Here is a 23,912-nt window from a genome sequence, read left to right as displayed (position 1 = left end):
TTATTATTATTATTATTATTATTATTATTATTATTATTATTATTATTATTATTATTATTTACCATGTCATGTCTGGGGCTCTGTAGGAAGTGGTGGTACATTTTTTAAACATTTTTAATTTATTTATTTTTTATTGTTATTGACTAATACGTACATAAACAAATATGGCATTTTACAATTGACAAAAAATACCAATATTAGGAACTTTGCAAGAGAACAGCAATTTAACATAACTTATAATTTGTTCAATTCACCCAAGATCAAACTGTATCATGTAAACAATCATAGAAAACAAAATAAAATAATAAAACAAAACAGGTAAGTTTGTTTGTGCATTATGGGAAAAAAAAATTACATCAAAAGTGAAACAATAGTAAGCAAATATCAATCAAGATGTTATTCATTTAGAATTAAAAAAAACAAAAAAAAACAATAAAGTTCAAGACAATCACTGACGTTTCATTCAAATAAATTCTGGCTATTTAAATCAGTGGAGACTTTTTTTTAGAGTATCATGTATTTTTTGTGCTTTTACATCTTTTATAGTTTTTAAACTTAATATTTAAATTCGTTTAGAAAACAATGCTTTGGTTAATTATTTTAGTAAGCTATTGGAAGTAGCGGTAATGCGCCTTTAAAGTGTTGGAACGACCGCCATTACAAACCACCGAAGAAGAAAAAGCAGCCGAAGAAGAAAAAAGAGACCCATGTTGTTTTCCCGGTGTGCGTGAATTTATCACCCGGGTCTTCTGTCTTTGTGGCCCCGGAGAACCTCGCACTGTCAGGTAAGGACTCTGAAAATGAAAAGCACTGCTATTGTTGTAAGTTTATCCGTAGAAAAAAAGTTGTTAATGTGTTTTTAGCTCTGAGCCGCTCTTTTAGCATCAGAACCTGGACTGTGCCGCTGTTAGCTTTAGCTAGTCCTAGCTATCACTACCTCAGAACCACAGCTTTAAAAGTCTCAGTAACAATGGTGCACTGTTGTCCTACATTGATTTTGCGCTTGTCGATAACAACGGTTGCTTTTCTTGAGTAGTCCCTTTAAAAACAACAACAACAACAAAAAAAAAAAAACTCGCACGTGCATGCTTAAGGTGGGGGTCAAATTGACCCCAGAGGAATACTAATGCGTGCAAAATGTGTTCAGCACTTTGGAAAAAAAGAAATCATGATATGTTTATGCTTAATCAGTTGTACCAGTCAAATTAGGAAATGTCATGAAATATGAAGCATAAGTAAAGTCAACACAGGGTTTTCGCCAGGAATTTTTCACAGCATAGGGGGCGGGGCGCGTAAAATTCTGAAATGTATAGCTCTTTGATGGCCAAAGTTAGTGAATTAAAGCTAAAGTTGTTGTTTTTTTATTTTTATCTTTGTTACTGCCTCACTTTTAGGGGTGTGCCATCTAAGGGACCTCACAATTCGATTTCGATTCAGGTTGCTACGATTCGATTAATCAACGATTATAACGATATTAACGATTGTCACAATTTTTTATGCATCTTTCTTTTCTTTTCCTCACTTTGTGGCTATGTCATACTTTTAAACAAGGTATATGTGTCGGTATCCATTCATTAAAGTAACCAAAATAAAGACTTCCAAACAAAGCCTAAATGAGCATCATAAATCACACAAGCAACTAAACATTTTTGCTGTGCACAATCAAAGCAGCTTTAAAAACATAAAACCAACAATATCAGCTCTCACAACACTTGTGGAATTTGGGTTTTTAAATTAAAGGAGGATGAATAAAAGAACACAATGAATTATTAATGCCAGGGACCGTAAGTGCTGAGACAAATGTGCAGCTACTCATCATCGTTGCTGTCGCCACTTTCAAATGATTGTGTTAGAAAAGGAGCTGATCAACAAGCTTCCATTCACTGTGCAGTTACACAGCACTCCGTGTTTCTAGACGGGTCGGGTTGGGTGGGTGGCCAACATCGCCACCGACCCCTTGCGCCAACTGTGGTAGTCTGGTCCCCGTATCGGGACGCACTGAGGGCAGTCCGTCCCCGCTATAGAGTGGAGGGGCCTCAGCGAGGTAACCATGTCCACGGCCTTGGTAATCGACGAGTTGGGAGCAGGGCACTGCTTTCGCTGCCAGGCGTGGTATTTTTGATCCTCCACGCACAGCGGAGTCCGGACTGTCCACACTCCTCTGACCTTAAATACAGTAGATGGATGGTTATTGTAGTTACATAAGCAGAGGATGCACACTGGCAGCATCGGGGGGAAGCTAAAGGGCTGCAGGGCTCCTCAGGTAAAAACGGAAGCGTCCGAGCCAATCACCTGTATTAAGTAGATTGTGCGGCTGATGTATGCATTTCTGGATTATTTTGAAAAAGAGTTAAAACAACTCGGGCACACCTGGAAGTGCCTTTTGTGTCCAAGTGTACAACAATTATTAACGTTACCGATTAAAAAAGGAAAAAAGCAACAGGAAATTCCCCCCATGTTGCTGATTACTGAGCGTAGAGGGCGCCATTGCTCCTTAGGGGAGCAAAATAACAACTTTGGGGGCCCCTACGCTCAATAACGCTGGAGAGAACCCTGACACTATTATTTTTTGAATGATAAACATTGAATGGGGTCAAATTGACCCCGAGGATTAAAAAGGCTTAAAACTTTTCTATTCGGTAGCTTTATACTGTCAGAAATAAATGTTTTATTATTATAAAAAAAGACAAAAACTTATTTAATGTATTCAGTGTATTATCTAACTATTTATGATAATATTTTTTTGTTAATTTCGTTTTTAGGTTGGTTTTTTTTGGATTTCAATGAAAAAATTGTTAAAGCATCTAATCTAAAATAATAACAATGTTTGTTTTTAAATCTAACCAATTGAAAATATTTTTTTTTGCATGTGTATGTCTGTGGAAGTCCGTTCAGAGTATCTTGTATTTTCTCCTCAATTTGAGTCACGTCTTGCTTTAAAAGAATTGTTGGTGCCATGAAATGTTGGGTTTCTGGCTGTTTTAAATACACAGTTTAATGTGTGACGGAGTGTGTGTTTGTGGAACTGCAAAGTCAGAGATCATGCTGATTTTTTGTAGTTAAATGATAATAAAAAAAAATCAAAAACTAAACAGTGCTGAATTACAAAGTATATTTTACATTATTAATGGAATTTAGTGGTGACACGTGTCTGTAAAATCCTGCTAAGAAGAAGGTGTGTTTGGATTTTTGTTGCTTATAGGAAGAAGATTTAGTATTGGTCATATTTATGAGGTTTTTGGGAAGGCATGTTATAATATGCATATTGTTTCAGATGGATCAACACGTGCCAGAGGAGAATCAACCAAAGGAGGATGAGGCAGAGATGGAGATGATTACGTCACATTTAGAGAATCATGTGATGGACAATGATTGTGTAGAAACATCATCCAACATTCCTCAAGAAGAGCCTGGACTCGTAGAAACAAACTCAGCAGTGGAATCTTCATCCCTCAGTGAATTAAAGCCAGAGGAGAGTGAATCAGATTCTGACAGGTATTCACTCTACGTTTTACACCGATCTGATTTTCTATATCGGATCGGCCGATATTTTGCATGTTATCTAATTAATGTGATCGGCTGTAATGTCTTAATTTGCCGATCCGATCAATGACGTCATTGTCGTGATGAAACGTTCTGTAGATGCTGCCATTACAGTGATTTATCCATCTTATTTATACCGAAGAGTTGTTTGTTTTACGTGACACAGCTTTATTTCACTCACATTTGAGCACAAAGGTGAAAACCTGAGTGAACCGTGAAAATGTCTCTGATTGGAGCAGAGCGGCTGAGTGCCGGACTTCTTCCCCAGTCTACCGGTTTTCAAAGCGGGGGTTTGTATGTTTATATGTGTGTATTTGCGCGCTTGTTAAAATGAAGAGTTTGAGAGCGGAACGGAGCACTTTCATAGCGTTCTGTCTGTTTCAGGGCGATGGTGGACAGAGAAGCGTGTGTGTGTGTGCGCTAGGCTTGGGCAGTAATATGGTAATACCTTATACTGCGGGGTCATAAAAATAGCAACGGTATCAGTTTCAATACCATCCATCCATCCAGCCAAAAAGGACAGGTAGGTCTCCTTCTTCAGCTTGACTGCATCCCTTACTTCCGTTGAAGTAAGGGATGAAGTTGAAGACCCCACTGACACAGGGATCCACCAGACGTTCCCAACAGACCCTCACCACACGTTTGGGCCTGCCAGGTCTGACCGGCTTCCTCCCCTGCCAGCGGATCCAACTCACCACCAGGTGGTGATCGGTTGACAGCTCAGCCCCTCTCTTCACCCGAGTGTCCGAAACACGCAGCAGGAGATCAGGTGATACAACTACAAAGTCGATCATCGACCTCCAGCCTAGAGTGTCCTGGTGCCACGTGCACTTATGGACACCCTTGTGCTCGAACATGGTGTTTGTTATGGACAAACGAAGTCCAATAAAAAAACACCACTCGGGTTCAGATCGGGGAGGCCGTTCTTCCCAATCACCCCTGTCCAGGTCTCACTGTCTCGGCCCACGTGGGCGTTGAAGTCCCCCAGTAGAACAATGTCCCCAGTCGAGACACCATCTAGTACCCTTCCCAGGCACTCGAAGAAGGCCGGGTACTCTGCGCCGATGTTGGGCCTGTAGGCCGAAACAACGGTGAGAGACCTGTCCCCAACCCGAAGGCGTAGGGACGCGACCCTCTCGTTCACTGGGGTAAACTCCAACACGTGGCGGCTGAGCTGGGGGGCAATAAGCAAACCCACCCCAGCCCGCCGCCTCTCCCCGCGGGCACCGCCAGAGAAGTGGAGTGTCCAGCCTCTCTCCAGGAGTTGGGATCCAAAGCCCAAGCTGTGCGTGGAGGTGAGCCCGACTATATCTAGCCGGTACCTCTCAACCTCCCGCACAAGCTCAGGCGTTCCATGTCCCAACAGCCAGAAGCTGTGGACACGGACCGGGACGCCGAGGCAGCCCCCCTCGACCGCCACCCAGTCCTCTCTGCACCCGACCCCTACGGATCCCTCTGTGGGTGGTGGGTCCACAGGAGGGCTGGCCCACGTCGTCCTTTCGGGCTAGACCCAGCCGGGCCCCGTGGGCAAAGGCCCGACCACCAGGGGCTCACATTCGAGCCCCAGCCCCAGGCCTGGCTCCGGGGTGGGGCCCTGACTGCGCCATACCGGGCGACGTCATGGTCCTTGCTTTTATATTGTCCATAGAGGGTCTTCTCAACTGCGCTTAGTCTGACCCGTCACCAAGGACCTGTTTGACCTGGGAGATCCTAACAGGGGTATAATGCCCCAGACAACATAGCTCCTTGGATCATTCAGGCACTCAAACAACCCCACCACATTAAGGTGGCAGTTCACGGGGTCGAGTTTCAATACCGCCATTAAAAAAAATTTAATGCACTCGTATCGGAGATAAGGATTAAATATTAAACATAAGTTATTTAATGCCTAAACATGATTCTTTGTCCAGGAACACTTACTGTATGTGTTGAATGGGTTGTTACGTGAGCACGGAGAAGAGAGACCTCTGCTGAAGCAACTAGATTACATTCAAATCAATGTAAATGACGCAACTTCAAGTTTTCTCCCCTCAAGCGACGTGACTTGCGTGATTTGAGCGACTAGGTCATGTGCAACCTTGTCGCTCAAAGTGGAAAAATTTGAACTTTTCAAGCGACAACTACCCCGTCCTTCACTGTCTGTAGAGCCGAGGCAGCGGCCCCTCCCCCATCCCGCTACAGTGAGACGGCTGCAGCCAGAGGCTAAATATTACACAAAACAAAACCTTAAAAACAGTGGAATGAAAACAGAAGTAGAAAAGAAGTTTAATAGATGTACAGTTTCTAAAGAAGTTTAAATAAGATATGTAGTAAAGAAAAAGTGTAAATAGGTTCCTTACAAACACAAATTAAATTAAATACATCAACACTAGAATGTACTTCAGTAATAACATTTACACATTAGAAAAGGCTAAAATATCTGCTGAATCAAAGAGCTATTCTTCATGAGCTGATGTTTTATGGAATATGTTTGTACATGCGCATCACTCTATTCGTGTTATTGTATGCAATTAATTTATTTCCTCACTTAAGTTATTTTATTAAAAAAAAAAAAAAACATGAAAGGTAAAAATAACTTTTTTCACTGCTGCTGAGTCTTGTTTATTTTATATCTGATAATGAGGTACATAAAGTTGTGGTTAATAAAAATCTGTGATTTGCTCAAATTAAACCAGATCAGACTTGATGATTAAATCATTAATTACTGAGAGCAGAACTAACAGGATATGTAGGTGTAATAATCACAATAGTTACATTATTGTCTAATGGGACCAGCTTTGTCTGTGAACACGGGAAACATAATTAAAAATATTGCGTTTCACATGTTGGGACGGTTTTCGTTTTGTTCATTACCATGGATACCAGATTTCCACTTGTAAAGGCATAATGCAAACAAAAACTAGGTGAGAAAATACATCATGCTAAGAAAAGTGTGACAAAATAGAAGAAAAGCCACCATATAGCATCATTTTTGCAAAATCTTCCTGTAGGGGGGGAGGGGGAGGGGGCATGCACCCCGATCCCCCTTTAGGTCTTGCTTGTCATCGATGTGTGATTTTGTCCCAAAACTGACTTTAGACTTTGTTTCTGTCCTCAGTGACACTTCTTCCTCCTCCTCTTCTTCCTCCTCCTCCTCATCTTCCTCATCCTCATCTTCTCCTGCTCCCGTCATTCTTGATGATGACGATGAAGGCTTTAGCCAACCAACGATCATCAAAACCAGAGACGAGCTCCTGCTGGAGGTCAGTGTGTGTTTGTTTAGCACTTTATGCCTCAAGGTATAAAAACATTCTAAAAAGTCCTTTTAATGTGGTTTTTTTTTTAAAATAAAAAGGTGCACATGTTCTGTTTATTGGTAATACATTAAATATTTGTTTTTGTTATGTGCATTTACACTAGAGGTTCTCTTTAACGATAACTACACAGTGGGTTTATTGGGCCGGGCTACTGGACGCTAAACACCCTCACTTTCTTCTTCTTCTTCTGAATCAACTTTAATGACCATGTAATGTATGTTATACACACGAACTGTGATCTCTCTAATAATGTAAACATTAAATAATAACAATCAACTAGAAAAATATAAACATGAATATAAACAGTAGTTAGACTAATATGTGCAAAAGTAAATAAAATAATATAACAATAACAAGATAAGATAATAGTGCAGTGATGACTTGTTGTGTTTTTTGATTTGGGGTCCAGAGAGGCCCCGAGGGGCCCCAAAAGGAAAAAAAAAACAAAAGTCGATTTCTCATTTTTTTGCGAGTCAAATATTACGATGGTTGGTGGCATCGAATCATTGACACATACCAAAATATAAATGGGGCCCATTACCCCGTATATGCCACGGGGGGCCCCATTTATCTAATGACTACTCCTCCGTTAGTTCTCGTTAGATCGGACAGCAGTTTGGTATTAATAAATATGATGAGACTCTCGCAGCTCTTTTTTTAAAAAATAGGTCCCAGGGCTCCACCCCCCATTTCCGGTAATGTCCATATTTATGTGTACATAGTCGTGTGATATATTGATTCAAAGGTAATTCAACGTAGATTAGGATTATGCCTCGCACAATTTGATTAGGGGCCCGAGGGGCCAACCCTCCTTTTTTGGCAATTTCCATTGAAGTCGTTTTCTCATTTATTTGAGAGTCAAATATTACGATGGTTGGTGGCATCGAATCATTGGCACATACCAATATATAAATGGGGCCCATTACCCCGTACGTGTCATGGGGGGCCCATTTTTCAAATGACTACTCCTCTGTTAATGCTCATTGAATCAGGCTGTAATTTGACATGGATATTCTATGAGCGAATGTCTAGATCTTCTCTGAGACCTTTTTTTTTTACTCGGTAGAATCGAGTCATTTGACTGAATTCTTGAGAACGTAATACGTGCTCTTCAACGCAGAGACGTTCCACAGGCCGTAGTTCATCAGAACTAGTTTTTAATAAAAAGGTGCATATGTTTTGTTTATTGGTTATACATTAAACACACATTTTCTTATAGACATTTACACCACACATTCCCTTTAACTACACGGTGGGTTTTTTTTCCACTAATGCACAAAGTAAAACCCAGCTCTACGTACTGTTCCTTTCCTCTCTGGTAGAATTGTGTGATGGAGGCCAAATAAGTTTACAAGAAGCGATGGAGTGAAATTTTTTAAAGGTGTAATATTTTAACAAAATGAATCATTACAAACTAAGGTACAAATGAAAGTAGAATGAACTACATTTACTGTTTGTCTTTGTTCCTTGTGTACTTCTTTTCTAAAAAATTAATTAGAGCCAGGCGATATATCGAGATTGAAGATATATCGAATTTTTCATTTTGGTGATATATAAAATTGCAATATCATCTATATCAATATATATTTAATAGCTTGGTTTTGTTTTAAAATACTTGTTTTAAGAGTTGCTGCTTTCACTACTTCTCAGAACATTATTAAAAGCTCAGTTTAATGGATTTATGAGTGAGTCATAACCCAGACCTTCCCTAAACAATCCACACTACAGAACTCACTAACACGTGCTGTCCCTTAAAGCAGGGGGTTCTCAACTGGTCTCACCCTGTGACCCACATTTTGTCACGGTCATTAAATCTCGACCCACTTTCTTTTTTAGAATTCAACCAACCAAATTTAGTTTTTAAAAAATAGCCGTTTAAAACACATTTATAATTCTATATTTTCCTGTGCTACATGCATTTCACAGCATGCCTGTTAAAAGAAAAGCTTTTTTTCTTCAAAATAAAAGACAAGTCCAACATGAGAGACATTAAGTATTTATTTATTTTTGGACCGGTGGTCCGTGACCCACCCAGTACAGTTCCATGACCCACTATTGGGTCCCGACCCATCAGTTGAGAATCACTGCCTTAGAGGAGAAAAAGACCAAAGTGGCACATATTGTGCAGCTGGTTGTCAATAAATGTGTCTGTGTGGCGTTTGGCATCAGCAAATGGAGAGATTTATATCGTATATCGTCATTTTGAGAAAAAATATTGAGATATGAGTTTTGGTGGATATCGCCCAGCCCTAATACTAAGAAAACAAAGTAAATGTATTAACCAGTAGCTTCTTAGATAATTAGAAATATTCTTGTCACCACCATTAATTCATTATTTTGTGTGTGTGCGTGTGCGTGTGTGTGTAGGATCTTCCTGCGGTGGAGGAGGTGTGTGTGACGTTACCAGAGGAGGCCGAGGTGCAGCCGGTGGGAACGGTGTCCAGTATAGTTCAGCAGCTAGGTACACACTCTCCTCTGTTATTACACTATTATCTACCTACATATTATCAAGTCTCTTATTAAACAACTCTCAGATTTATCAAACAACCTTTGTTAGACATGATTAAATTTTCCTTGGATTTGAGTTCATAAAGCTATATATCAATATGTACCACAATTGTATGTAAATTAGGAGCCGTTAACGGGCCCCATCTCTTCATTTAACTCAGTTTATTGAAGATTAGATTTGATTCCAAACAGATTTTGGATTATTAATGATTATTTCTCTTCTATTTACCATCAATCAGCTTCTGAATGATGTTAAATGACGACTATTGTAGAACATGTGTGTGAAACCCAAGGCTCGGGGGCCGAATCCAGCCCTTTAGATCAGCGTTTCTCAAATGGGGGTACGTGTACCCCCTGGCACTACAGCGGGTACTTAAGACAGAGAGAGGAAAATTAGTAAATGAAAGCGTTAAAAATATGGGTTTTTTTATAATGTTAATTTTTTGTTAAAAATGATAATCACACTGAATATTACCAGAAACTCACAAAATGACAACAAAAACATATTAAATGTGTCAAAATTCACACAAATAACAGAGAAAAATACAAATACGACAACAACAAACACAAAAAGGAGTAAAATATACTGAGTAAGAAAAAGAACAGACAACAACAACAAAATACACAAAATAATAATAATAGTAATGATCTTGATTAGAACATGAACTGAAAATACAAGAGTCAGTGTTGGTTCCACATCAGGAGGGAAATGACTGTAAATGATAAAAACTATAGAAGTAAATCTATTCAGGAGGAACTAAATATTGTTTCATTCACTTATTTACAAAATGAGTCATTAAAATGTGTATCACTCATTCATTCTATCATTATGATCTATAGATGTTATTTCATAGAATTCTAAGCAAAATGTAGAAGTCGGGCATAAGAGGGGATTAGAGCTCACAGCAGAAAGCAAAATAAAGTCAGAAATTACGAATTAATGTGTAAATTACAAACTAATTCAGTTATTATCTCAGCTAGATTTCTGAAACTCCACAATATTAGCATGGCTCACATTTTCCCCTTATGCTATTATCACATGATAGAAGTCATTTTTCATCTCTAATTGTTTAAATAATACTAAATTTTTCACAAATCCTGTAATTTTCTTCAAATTTTTGCACAAAATCTTCCCCAATTACATAAAAATGGGTCACAAAATCAAATAAAGTGAAAGCAAAGATCCTGTAGGGACTGAAATCTGTCACTTATTGCTTTGATATTATCAGTTCTGTAGATGTTTTATCATTTTTTTTTTGTATGTGGAAGTGGAAAGTAGATCACAACAATGATTAAATTAATAATTTTCCTGACTAAAATCTTTGGCCCACTTAAGATAAACTGTTCCGAATTTGGCTCCTGAACAAAAATGTTTTTAACACCCTGTTGTAGAGTTTATATTGAAATATCCTATTTGAGGATTCATCTGATTTTTATTACAATTTAAAAATGCAAATATTAGAAATATCGACAAATGTGGTCAATCCCACAATGCAGTGCGATTAACAGTTCTGAAGTTCAAGTCACATGACCATTAAACCCAATGTTTATGATGGAGTTAAAAACAATCTACGTGGCATTGGTAACCTTTTTGCAAAAGAAATACTTTAGATTTATTGATCGACGAGGCCTACGCTGTTTTTATCAGCGTTAAAACAAGTGATAGGGAATAGTGTTGGATCTAGAGCCCGACCTATTCGAGATTTTTGGGGCCGATACCGATATCTGAAGGCTTAAAAAGCCGATAAATCAGCCGATATATGAATAAAGAATATTGATAATCACAGGAAGAAACATCTTTGCAATATCAATGAGTGTTTTTTAATCTGTTTAAAATGTTAATCTGGCTGTAAACACTGGGTGTTTGTACAAAGGTCAAAAATCAATGCTGAGGTAAATATTTATCAGATGATTTACAATTAATTGAACTGAACTAGATTTTAATTAACAACGTAGCATGTTTTCAAAACATGCAATACGTAAAATAATACATTAGATGGAACCTTTTCAAAATTATTATAAGGAAGAAATTAACTTAACTGGTAAATATGAAAGTAATCTTATCTTATATTAATGGTGATTATGGGGCTAATAATAGCGTATGTGACGGGAGCGTTTGGAGTTATTCATAGATATAGTTTACTCTAAAACATCCGGTCAGTAGGATTTGATCGTAGACCAGCTGCAGCGTTTATTGACTTTATTTGAGGTGTGAATAGTTAAATAAAGCTGGTATATTGATCAGAGGTGCTGAATAATCATCCTCCCCCGAAACCCAAACTAAGAAACCTCCAGGCAGAAATTTTACATTAAAAAAGCTGAATTCAACAAAATATTTACAGTTTTAAAACCTTCAGTACTGTTATTTAAAGCAGGGGTTCTGATCTGGTCTCACACTGGGAGCCACATTTTTCCACGGTCATTAAATCACGACCCTTTTTTTTTTTTTTTTTTTTTTTAAGAATTCAACCAATTAAATTGTGTTTTTCAAAAATAGCTGTTGAAAACATACACATATAACATAAATCTATATATTTTTCCTTTGCAACATGCATTTTACAGCATTGAAAAGAAAAAGTTCTTTTAAAATAAAAGACAAGTCCAACATGAGAGACATTAAGGATTTGTTAATTTTTGACCAGCTGTCCACGACCCACCCAGTACAGGTCTGCAACCCACTTTTGGGTCCCGATCCACCAGTTGAGGATCGCTGATTTAAAGCATGGAGTGGTTTCTACATGACTTTAGCAAGCATGTTCTACAACAAAAGATGAAATCCATCAATGATCGTCTGTCTGAAAGTTGAGTGAATAAAGCAGAATGCTCTGTCTAATATACTGTACTATAAAAGTGTTGATTACATATTAACCCATGTTGATTAATCTGTGACATGTCAAAATGAATTAATCAATTATAGTGTTAGGTAGAGTTATTTCTAGAGAACATTAACATTTAAATGAAACTCCTTTGTGTGTCTTTGCAGTGATTATAAAGTCTTTGAAAGACACTCCAGCTCTGAACGATGACAGCATGATCTTTAGATCAGATCGAGTGGCTGTGGGAAAGGTTGGTAGAGTCTCGTCTGCAAACCAACCACATACACATTCTTTTCTAATCCACCTAGTTCAGAGGTCTGTAACCTTTGTCTAATCTCACCTGGATTAAATTCCTTCTGGAGCCAAAAAAAATATCTCAGCTAGATTTCTACAAATGAATACACAAGTTCAATGAAATTCCACAATATTAGCAGGACTCACATTTTCCCCGTATGCTTATATCACATGATAGGTGTCATTTTTCATCAAAAATTGTTTAAAAAACTTTCAATTATTCACAAATCCTGCAAATTTCTTCACATTTTTGCGCAAATTTTTCCCAATTACATAAAAATGGGTCACAAAATATCCTGTAGGGACTGAAATCTGTCACTTATTGTTTTAATTTTATCAGTTCTGTAGATATTCACGTGTATTTTGTACATATTAAAGTCATTCTGGAGCCGAAAAAAATATCTCAATTAGGGCTGAACGATTAATTGCATTTGCGATATAATCGTGATATAAAACGCAATTTCTAATCGCAAAGGTTGCAATTTTTTGATTTTTTGAAAAAAAATTATTTTTGATTTTTTTCTTGTCTTGTTAAGTTCGTAGAGTGTTTAAGAAGTGCAGTCCACATGTTTACATGTTTGATGAAACGTGAAGTTAGTTAGATATGTTGGAGGTAAAGCCACACATTTGTTTGCTTTATTGTTGTAATTTGTGCTTTAAGATTTATTTAAAGTTTAAATAAATCTGAAATGGTTTATTATGAAAGATTTATTTATTGCTTGTGTTCATTGAAAAATACATGACAGGAAGCCCTTGAAAAAATAATTGCATATTAAATCGCAATATTGAGGAAAAAAATCGCAATTAGATTATTTTCCAAAATCCATCCATCCATCCATCCATCTTCCGCTTAGCCGTTTTCGGGTCGCTGGGGCAGCATCCTCAGTAGGGAGGCCCAGACTTCCCTCTCCCCGGCCACTTCCTCCAGCTCTTCCGGGGGGACCCCGAGACGTTCCCAGGCCAGCCGAGAGACATAGTCTCTACAGCGTGTCCTGGGTCTTCCCCGGGGCCTCCTTCCGGAGGGACGTGCCCTGAATGCCTCACTAGGGAGGCGTCCAGGGGGCATCCTAATTAGGTGCCCGAGCCACCTCATCTGGCTCTTCTCGATGCGGAGGAGCAGCGACTCTACTTTGAGCCCCTCCCGAATGACTGAGCTTCTCACCCTATCTCTAAGGGAGAGCCCAGCCACCCTACGGAGGAAACTCATTTCGGCCGCTTGTACCCGCGATCTTGTTCTTTCGGTCATAACCCAAAGCTCATGACCATAGGTGAGGGTTGGAATGTAGACCGACCTGTAAATCGAGAGCTTCGCTTTTTGGCTCAGCTCCCTCTTTACAATGACGGACTGGTGCAGACTCCGCATCACTGCAGACGCCGCACCAATCCGCCTGTCGATCTCTCGCTCCATCCTTCCCTCACTCGTGAACAAGACCCCGAGGTACTTGAACTCCTCCACCTGGGGCAGAACCTCATCTCCAACCCGGAGAAGGCACTCCACCTTTTTCCGGTCGAGAACCATGGACTCGGATTTGGAGGTGCTGATTCTCATTCCGGCCGCTTCACACTCGGCTGCGAACCGATCCAGTGAGAGTTGAAGGTCACGGTATGTTGAAGCCGACATCATCTGCAAAAAGCAGTGATGCAATACTGAGGCCCCCGAACCGGACCCCCTCAACGCCCTGACTGCGCCTAGAAATTTTGTCCATAAAAGTTATGAACAGAATCGGTTACAAAGGGCAGCCCTGGCGGAGTCCAACCCTCACCGGAAACGATTTTGACTTACTGCCGGCAATGCGGACCAGACTCTGACTCCGGTCATACGGGGAACGAACAGCTCCTATCAGGAGGTTCGATACCCCATACTCCCAGAGGACCCCCCACAGGAATCCCCGAGGGACACGGTCAAATGCCTTTTCCAGGTCCACAAAACACGTGGACTGGTTGGGCAAATTCCTATGACCCCTCAAGGACCCTGCTGAGGGTGTAGAGCTGGTCCACTGTTCCACGGCCAGGACGAAAACCACATTGCTCCTCCTGAATCCGAGGTTCAACTATACGGCGGACCCTCCTCTCCAGTACCCCTGAATAGACCTTACCGGGGAGGCTGAGGAGTGTGATCCCTCTATAATATAATTGGAGCACACTACCCCGGTCTGCCAATCCAGAGGCACTGCCCCCAATGTCCACGCGATGTTGCAGAGTCGTGTCAGCCATGACAGCCCCACAACATCCAGGGCCTTGAGGAACTCCGGGCGGATCTCATCCACCCCCGGGGCCCTGCCACCGAGGAGCTTTTTAACCACCTCGGCAACCTCAGCCCCAGAGATAGGAGAGCCCACTCTCGTGTCCCCGGGCCCTGCTTCCTGATTGGAAGGCGTGTCGGTGGGATTGAGGAGGTCTTCGAAGTATTCCCCCCACCGATCCACAAGGTCTCGAGTCGAGGTCAGCAGCGTACCATCCGCACCATACATAGTGTTGACGGTGCACTGCTTCCCCCTCCTGAGATGCCGGATAGTGGTCCAGAATCTCTTCGAAGCCGTCCGGAAGTCGTTCTCCATGGCCTTACCAAACTCCTCCCATGTCCGGCCTTTTGCCTCAGTGACCGCCGTGGCTGCACTCCGCTTGGCCCGTCGGTACCTGTCTGCTGCCTCCGGAGTCTCACAGGCCAAAAAGGCCCGGTAGGACTCCTTCTTCAGCTTGACGGCATCCCTCACCCCCGGTGTCCACCAACGGGTTCGGGTATTGCCGCCACGACAGGCACCGACTACCATGCGGCCACAGCACCGATCAGCCGCCTCAGCAACAGAGGCACAGAACATGGCCCACTCGGACTCAATGTCCCCCGCCTCCTCCGAGACATGGTTGAAGTTTTCCCGGAGGTGGGAGTTGAAGCTCCTTCTGATGGGAGACTCTGCCAGGCGTTCCCAGCAGACCCTCACTATACGTTTGGGTCTGCCAGGTCTAACCGGCATCCTCCCCCGCCATCGGAGCCAACTCACCACCAGGAGGTGATCAGTTGACAGCTCCGCCCCTCTCTTCACCCGAGTGTCCAAGACATGCGGCCGCAAGTCCGATGACACGACTACGAAGTCGATCATCGAACTGCGGCCTAGGGTGTCCTGGTGCCAAGTGCACATATGGACACCCTTATGCTTGAACAAAATCGTTCAGCCCTGATGTCAATGAAGACAATACAGTGTAATAAATTATATACAGTTAAAATTATATAGAATAATGTTTGATTTAATTTGATTTGACTTATTTATTTCGATCATGTAAATGGAAACTTAAAAACAGTTTAAAATGAAATAAATTAACATCAAGAAATAACAATAAAACAGTGTCTTGCATCTCAGTTTACATGAACACAATGTTATTTAAAGATGTATTTTTTAGTTAATATATTTGAAAGTTGACTAAAAGTAACATGAATTTAATAACACATGATCATGTGATCAACATATGCTAATTACTCATTTCTTGCCACACATAAAACATACATATTTAACCTGTACATTGATGGTTAAATGAATCTGTTCCCACACAATTAAAATCTCTATTTTCTTCCAGAAGTGTTTTTGTTGGTTTAGTTTCTTACCAGGGATTTAAAACTTAAAGGCAGACATACACTGTGCGATTTTTGGCCCATTTTGAGCCAATTTTCAACTCGTGCGACTATTTTCTGGGATCGTGCGAGTCTCTGCTAGATTGTGTGTCCTGCATCGTGTAGTATACATGGGGTCACGAGAAGCGATGAACACCTCACGACCAGCTCCCGATCAGCAATCTTAGGTCGTAAGGATTTCAAACATGTTTCCTCGTGAGGGTATCTCACAGTTAAAGCAGTGCCACGGACCGGCTTACCGTGAACGCTCACACTGCGCATGCGCGAACTCCGTAGAGCCGCTGTAAAATTGACGGACTGTCGTGCCCACATGTGTCCATCCAGCTCCTGGTCCATCACGTCGCTGTCTTTTCTTTTTTAAAGTTCTTTTTGCTGAGATTTGCAAGTGTCTCTCCACTTCCGGGTTTTTCTTCTTCGTCTGTTTTAATGGCGATGCTTCACTGTTCTTCTTCTTCTTCTAATTTGTGCGTTGCAAGTGCTGAGTCATTGCACAACATGATTTATTTTAGGTTAACAATTAGTTATATTTTGATTTTATTTGGTGTCAATGTCATTAATCATTAAAAGAAAATAACAACTCTTTATTTCAATATCTTGTTTATAGCTATAAGGAGCCATTGTAAAAGAGCCACATGAGGCTCCAGAGCCGCAGGTTGCAGACCCCTGTCCTACTGTAACATTTTATGCTGATCTTAAGTTCAATTAATGATGAATGTTCTACTAATGCAGGTGTGTTTGTGTTTACAGGTGTTTGAGGTGTTTGGCCCGGTTACTTCTCCGCTCTATGTTTTACGTTTTAATTCTGTGGATCAGATTAGAACCAAAGAGCTGACGGTGGGCATGACTCTTTACTACGCACCGAGTTTTAAAGAGTACACAGAGTACATCCTCACACAGCAGCTGGAGCAGTAAGTACTAATGTCAGTAATGTCATTGTTAACACACATCACCAAGGGCGACCGTGGCTCAGGTGGTAGTGGGTCGTCTTCTGATCGAGAGGTTGGGGGTTCGATCCCAGTACCTGACTATGTGTCGAAGTGTCCTTGGGCAAGACACTGAACCCTAAGTTGCTCCCAATGGTCGACTAGCGCCTTGCATGGCAGTCCTGTCCCACTGGTGTGTGAATGTGAGAGTGATTGGGTGAATGAGCTGATGTGTAAAGCGCTTTGAGACTGTTTCAGTGGTGATAAAGCTCTATATAAAATCAAGTCCATTTACCATTTACCAAACTAAACGCGAAATTCCAAAAATGCCTAGATTATGGGAGCAGATATGACTAACCCCTAACCCCAGCACAGCTCAGACCTTTAACCTGTAGTTTTATTTTCTCAGTGTAAACACTGCTCTATGTGCTGACTCGTCTTCTTTCTCTGACAGGTTGAAAGGTTCAGACGCTTCCTGGAAGAATGACCAAGAGCCCCCAGTAGAGGTATGAACACAGTCGGCACGGCTGCTGTCAGAATCACTGAATAGAACTCTACCCTAACACTGTTCTGGAGGCGTGTCCTGCTCACTTTGTTAAAGCTGCAGTATGTAGAACAGGGTTGGGCTCAATTACATTTTTCACTTACAATTAGGGCTGCAACTAACGACTATTTTAATAGTTGACTAGTCATCGATTATTGAAACAATTAATCGACTAATTGGATGATAAATCGTACAATTATTTGCTTTATGTTGCAACAATCTTTTAAATTTGGCTTTGTGCAGGTAAGCTTTTTTTTTTTATTGTGTCAAGAGTGAAATGCTCCCACACTAGGGATGGGTGATATAGATTAAAAATGTATCCCAATAATTTCTGGTATTTATCACGTTAACAATAAAAATTATGATAAATAAAAACAATAAATAAATAAAACTATTCCCAACATAAAGTGTAAACAGGTTCCTTACAAACACAAATTATATTGAATTGATCAACACTAGAATGTGCTTCAGTACTAACATATACTGAATAAAAAAGCTACAATAGCTGCTGACTCAGAGCTATTCTTCTGATGTTTTATGGAATATATTAGTGCATGTGGGTCACTATTAGTGTTATTGTATGCATTCCATTTATTTCCTAATTTATAATGAAATTATTTTATTTACAATAACTCCAGTTGTGTTTTTACTCTTTAATTTCAACTTTTTTATGAAGTTGTTAGCGTTAGCTCTTAGCCCAGTCTGTGTGTCCGTGGGTTAGCTTAGCTTAGTTAGCATTAGTCCAGTTTTCATTTCATAATTATTGCTGCAGGTTCATCTGTCAACGTGTTTGTGGGAACTTTGGGTGGGTGTGACTTAGACTGGGTTACTGTTGGGTGGGAGTCTGGTCTGGTAGAGGTGTTGCTGCGCGGCAGCTTCAGGTAAACTGGACTGTGACGAGCAGCGTTTGTGTTTGTGTGTGAGGGGGGGGGGGGGCAGCGGCCCCGCGGTGCTCCTGTGAGCGGTGCTCCAGAGAATAATAAGTTGTTGACAAAAGACTTGGAATCCATTTTGGCCATAATAAGGTTTTTAACGTGCATACAGCTCTGAGCAAAGATATATAAAAGGTAGATGAGCCACTCACCATGAAAAACAATGTTCAGCTCCATCCACAGCTTGAAAAAGACGGTGATGGCGTAACCGACAATTGTTGCACCCTTTGTTACAATTACGTTTTCAATTACCCATGTTCACTTAAAAATAAATTACAATTGCAGTGACCAAGACTTCCTACAATTACGTACTGAATTACCTAATTTCAATTACAATTAATCATAATTACTGAGCCGGAAATAAATAACCTAATAAAAGTTAGCCTACCTCTTGTGTTAGCTTTTTGTTAGCATCGCTAATGCTAACCTGTCCTAAATCAGCTGTAAAATACACTAAAAACTAATGTCTATCATTTAATTTATGTCCTATCTATTGATTTCCTTGTTAGGCTTCCTAATCAATGAAAATATAGGTTTTAATATTTTTGGTGTGGGCGTCTGAGCCTTTTTTGTGTCTGTATAACACTATATTTATATATTCTTTTAAATGTGGGAAAGATTGATATGAAACATTTTAATAATTGTTTACATTTGTGTAGAACTGTACATGGAACTGTAACATGGTTCCACAGTTTTGCATTTATTATTATTGATAATTTATGTAGATTTTTCATGGCAGTTACAATTACAAAGTAAATTATCTAAACTCAATTACAATTAAATTACAATTACAACAGCAACAGATTTTTTTAAATTACAATTATAATTACACCATAATTGTATTTAGTTATTAATTACGCGATTACAATTATAATTGACCCCAACCCTGATTTAGAATTGTTAGACTTGTATGGAATCAACCGCGCTAAAGGCACGAACAAAGCCAAAATTGCCTGGAAAGTTTTTTTTGTTTGACATTTTTTCACATTGCATTGTGGGATGTGGAGCCTGGTGAACAAACTACAACAAAAATGGTGTCAAACAAATCATTGTCGTCTTTGTCTCGTGAAAAAACAAGAAATCACAGTAAGAATTAATGTTGGACCGATACCGATACTGGTATCGTAGAGGTACCGATACGGCACTAAAAGGCTGGCATCGGTATCGGTAACTACTAACTATTAACACACCGATACCATTTACAGCATCAAACTCTTCTTCAAACTACTATTGGTTGTCCGCCGAACACCAACAAAGAAGAATCCACCAAAATGTTTTGCGTTATTGCGTAACCCCCCCCCGACTGAGGGGTCAAGGGCCATCTCGCTCCCCCCGGGGGGATCTGGGTCTCATCCTCTCCTCCCCGCAGCAGTATCTGCATGTATCGAATCTGCCGATACTGACAACTTTGTATCGGCATCAGGACCAAAAATACATTTTAACTCCACATCCCACAATGCATTGCATGAAAATTTCAACAGTGTTTACAGTAGAGATGAAAACCAAACATTTTCTTTCTTTTTGCAGTAAATAATATTATATTCATTGATCAATGATGTTTACATTAAAGTTCAACAAACCACCAAATTATCTAATGTAATCCTGCACTAATCTACACAATTTCAGCCGTTGCTCGGCAACAGTCGGTGCAGTTTCTAACTGAAGTGAATGTTGTGGTGACACATACAGTGCACCAAATAATTTGTAATCAGAGTTCATCAACACATGGCCCATGAGAGCAGGACAATGATTGGTTCCTATATGAAAATACATAGTGTTCTTATTTAAAAATGTAAAGAAAGTTATTTTGGGTTTAGTTTGAGTTTAAATGAACTTTGTTGTTTTGTCTCCGTCTCTCTGCAGGCTTTGGATTACAGTGATGATGAGAAAGAAAAGGAAGCAAAGAGAAAAGGAAAGAACGCTCACAAGAAGAAGGGCCACAGCAGCACAGGTACACAAACCTCAAAATTTGTCTTTATCCACAATTGCTTTAAACTGGCAAATAATGAATGAATGTGGTTAAATTGGCAAAAATAAAAAGATAAGAATAAGAAATATGGTGAAAAGAGGTTAAAAGTGACAATAATGGGTCAACATATGTGACATTAGATGGAAAAGTGGTGGCATTATAATGTGATGTAGAAGTGTCAGAAATGGGAGAAATGTAGCAAAAATACATTAAAAGGAGCAAAAATATGGCAAGAAAAAGTGATGAAAATAGGTTAAAATATGACATGTTTGGTGTAATTACAGAAAAAGGGTAAAAATAGGCAAAAATGGGCTCAAATTGTTTAAAAAAAATTCTTAGTTTCTTGAAGGCATCTGTGACCCCCTCCCAGTATCTCGCTCTGATTTAGGTGAGAACGTTTTCTCGTGAAAACGCAAAAGTTTTGTTTTACACGGCAACAGCGTTTCGGTGTTTGAAAACAGAACTTTAAAAAAAAAAACGGGCTCCAGAGTAGAAGTGGACTCGTAGCCGTCAGAATACGACCTGAACCAGAATGAATCTGATCTCACTTTAATCCTGAACCCATTTATTCTGACACACTATTCACATCAGTGCACAACGCACACATGTAGGCGACTTTCATTCATAACTCAGCTTTATTTAATTTTAATAGCCACTCGTTCTGCATTAAACTGTAAACATGACGAGCAGCGTCCTGTGATGCTACAGACGCTACGTAGCGGTTTACTGCTGTGACACACAACTCAGAGAGCTGCTCTACATATGTGACACACAGCAACACAACAAGTCATTTTATAACAACATTTATTCATGTACCAGAGGACAGGCTCCATTCACATTCTCAGCAAACATTTGTGCATCATCTCAGGCTTATTAAACACATCATCATCGCGTAGCGTCCGACCACAGTCCATGTTAAAAAGATAGAAATTAAGCAGAAATATCTCTCAGTAGGAGTGCAGCTCTGTGATTGGTCAGAATCTGGTGCAGGCATGAAATACGTCTCCTCTGATCCAAGTGATGGTGAAATAAATCAACACTGTTGGAAAAGTTTAGTTTAAATCAAATGATTGATGCACACACTCATGGCTCATTGCTAAATCATACCACCATCTATTGGCCTGTCGTGTTTACTACATCGTTTTCAATGCTTCCAGCGGTCTCATGTAAACAGATGGTTTTGAAAATGTAGAACTTTTTGGAAACAAAAAAACAGAAGCACAACGTTGTCGTGTAAACGGGGCCTATAACTGAAATGGCTCCCATGACAAAATGTTACATTTTAGTCTAAAGACTGTGACTAAAACTAAACGTGTTTCTCTGTGTCTCAGACTACGTGGCAAATCGTACCCAGAATCCTTTGCAGCACAGATCTGACGTCCAGGCTCATCTTAAAGGTCAAACCGGCTCATGGTTCAGAAACCAGGAAGGACGACACATACAAGCTCCGCCCAGAAACGTGTCCTCTGGCTACACTCCCCCCCCCTGCCCGTACCCCCCTCCTCCTCATCCTCATTACTACCCCTCCTACCCCCCTCCTCCTCCCCCTTCATATTTTAACCCCTCCTTTGCCACTCTTCCTCCTCCTTGTCCTCCTCCTCCTCCTCATCTCTGGCCACCAGGCTCCTCCTTCCCCTTTTCTGCCTTCCATGCCCCTCCCCCACCGCCTCCTCCTCCTCCCCCTCCTGAATGACACGTGGCCACTAGTCGCTGATCTACTCTTCTTGTGTTTCCTGTAACATTGATAAAACCCTCTGTCACACACACACACACACACACACACACACACACACTGATTCTACACACACATTTCAGAGATATGGCGACAACTCTTTGTATGAAGATGTTATTGTGGTCGTTAGCGTGAGGCGGCAGGATGGCGAGCGCTTAGGAAACGCCTCCGTTTGCTGTTAGCGGCGTCTGAGGTTCTCTGAGGTTTATGGGCTCAGACTAGAAACTGAATGTGAATCGTTGGTTTAAATCTGAAAGTAACGACTTGAAATTTATTTACCGTTTTAATTTGCTGAATTAGTAACTTGAAATTTGTTTTTTCCTGTTGAAAAAAAAAATATCTTAGTACATTCTAGAAATTAAATATATTTCTGCTTTTCAAATTTAATTGCACTGCATGGAGACACACTTCTTGTTGGTAAGGTTGACCAATCAATCACAGATTCATGGAACTCTGTTTACGTCTACAAAAACTCCTTTACGGCCCGTTGCGGGTGTGACCAAACACACATAGATATATATATACACATACATATATTGCAAATCAACAAAAAAGGTGCATCAGGGCTCCTATATGAGTTGGGTGTACAAAAAAAAAACCATATATATGTATAAATATAAATCAGAGCACAGGCACATCAGGAGGAGATCAGGGTTAAATATAGAAACAAAAGGTCAGTTAGTGTCTGTGAGCTTTGGCATATATGCACATAAACGTATCTACATAAACATATCTACATACATACACAGGTGAACATAAACACACACTTCAAATCAAAACAATAAATTATTAGCAAAGTCGAAATATAACTTCGGTGCAAATTTACTTGTAGGCCATGTATAGATTTGTAATGAAGGCCTTTATTTTATGTATATATATACAGTATATATGCGCTCACTCAATTTTTTCAACAGAAAAAAAATACAAGGTTAAGTTACTAATTCAGTTTCCAAACGGTAAATTAAATTTCAAGTTGTTAATTTAAAATGCAATAGCAACGATTCACATTCAGTTCCTAATGACACAAATCTCAGCCCATAAAGAGGATTTAAGCAGATTTATATTATTATTTTACGTAAGCAGAGTCAGATTTTCATGCTTCAGACTGAATTCTTGCTCTTTGAGCAACAAGAACTGAAACACATTTACTTACACTGGTGTAAACGTAGCTGCTGATGACCAAGCACTGCACTACACATAAATATAAATTAATACATTAATTCTAAGGGAAGTTCACTATTGAACGTGAAAACCAAGGGATGAAAACTTTTTTGTTTTCTTGGAAAGTCTTGGTGTGTTTTATTTTCTTTTGTTTTTTTATCAAACACGAGCTGTTCCTACTTTTTATGTTTTTTCTTTTGTTTTTTTTTTTCTTTTTCATTTTATACAATATTTTTAATGTGACTGCTCTTTTTTTTTTACCACTATCCAATAATAATAATAATGATTAAAGTCTCACATGGTTGAGGTGCTGTTTTTTTCTTAAATATATACATTTTGTGCCACTTCTTTGATTTTCCAATAACATAACATCAGTAATATTAACCAAAGGGAACGTATTAGAATTCTCATTCACAGAGTTTATCAAACATTCCAATATTGTACATTTTTCTCCTGGAATCACCTGCTTTTTAACCAACTTGAATTAAAAGAGATTCATTCATATTAAAAGACTTTTTTTTCATTACATTGTGTGATTTGTGGATAGAAAAAAATAGACCAATCGAAAG

At 39.8% G+C, this 23,912-nt stretch overlaps 1 protein-coding gene across 1 annotated transcript; it reads left to right on the top strand.

Moving 5' to 3' along the window:
• Window positions 1-670: 670 nt before the first annotated feature.
• naf1 (nuclear assembly factor 1 homolog (S. cerevisiae)) lies at window positions 671-22,822 on the top strand. Its single transcript, XM_028459978.1, has 9 exons — window positions 671-785; window positions 3,275-3,495; window positions 6,641-6,785; window positions 9,207-9,300; window positions 12,331-12,413; window positions 16,830-16,990; window positions 17,460-17,511; window positions 20,345-20,432; window positions 21,782-22,822. The coding sequence occupies exons 2-9, from the start codon at window positions 3,275-3,277 to the stop codon at window positions 22,141-22,143; spliced, it is 1,206 nt and encodes a 401-aa protein (XP_028315779.1). The 5' UTR covers window positions 671-785; the 3' UTR covers window positions 22,144-22,822.
• Window positions 22,823-23,912: the final 1,090 nt, after the last annotated feature.

This window comes from Gouania willdenowi, chromosome 1 (assembly GCF_900634775.1).
Source record: "Gouania willdenowi chromosome 1, fGouWil2.1, whole genome shotgun sequence".
In the NCBI taxonomy this organism is placed as follows: domain Eukaryota; kingdom Metazoa; phylum Chordata; class Actinopteri; order Blenniiformes; family Gobiesocidae; genus Gouania; species Gouania willdenowi.
The sequence above is the reverse complement of the archived record's forward strand: the minus strand, read 5'-3'. Positions and strand labels throughout refer to the sequence as shown.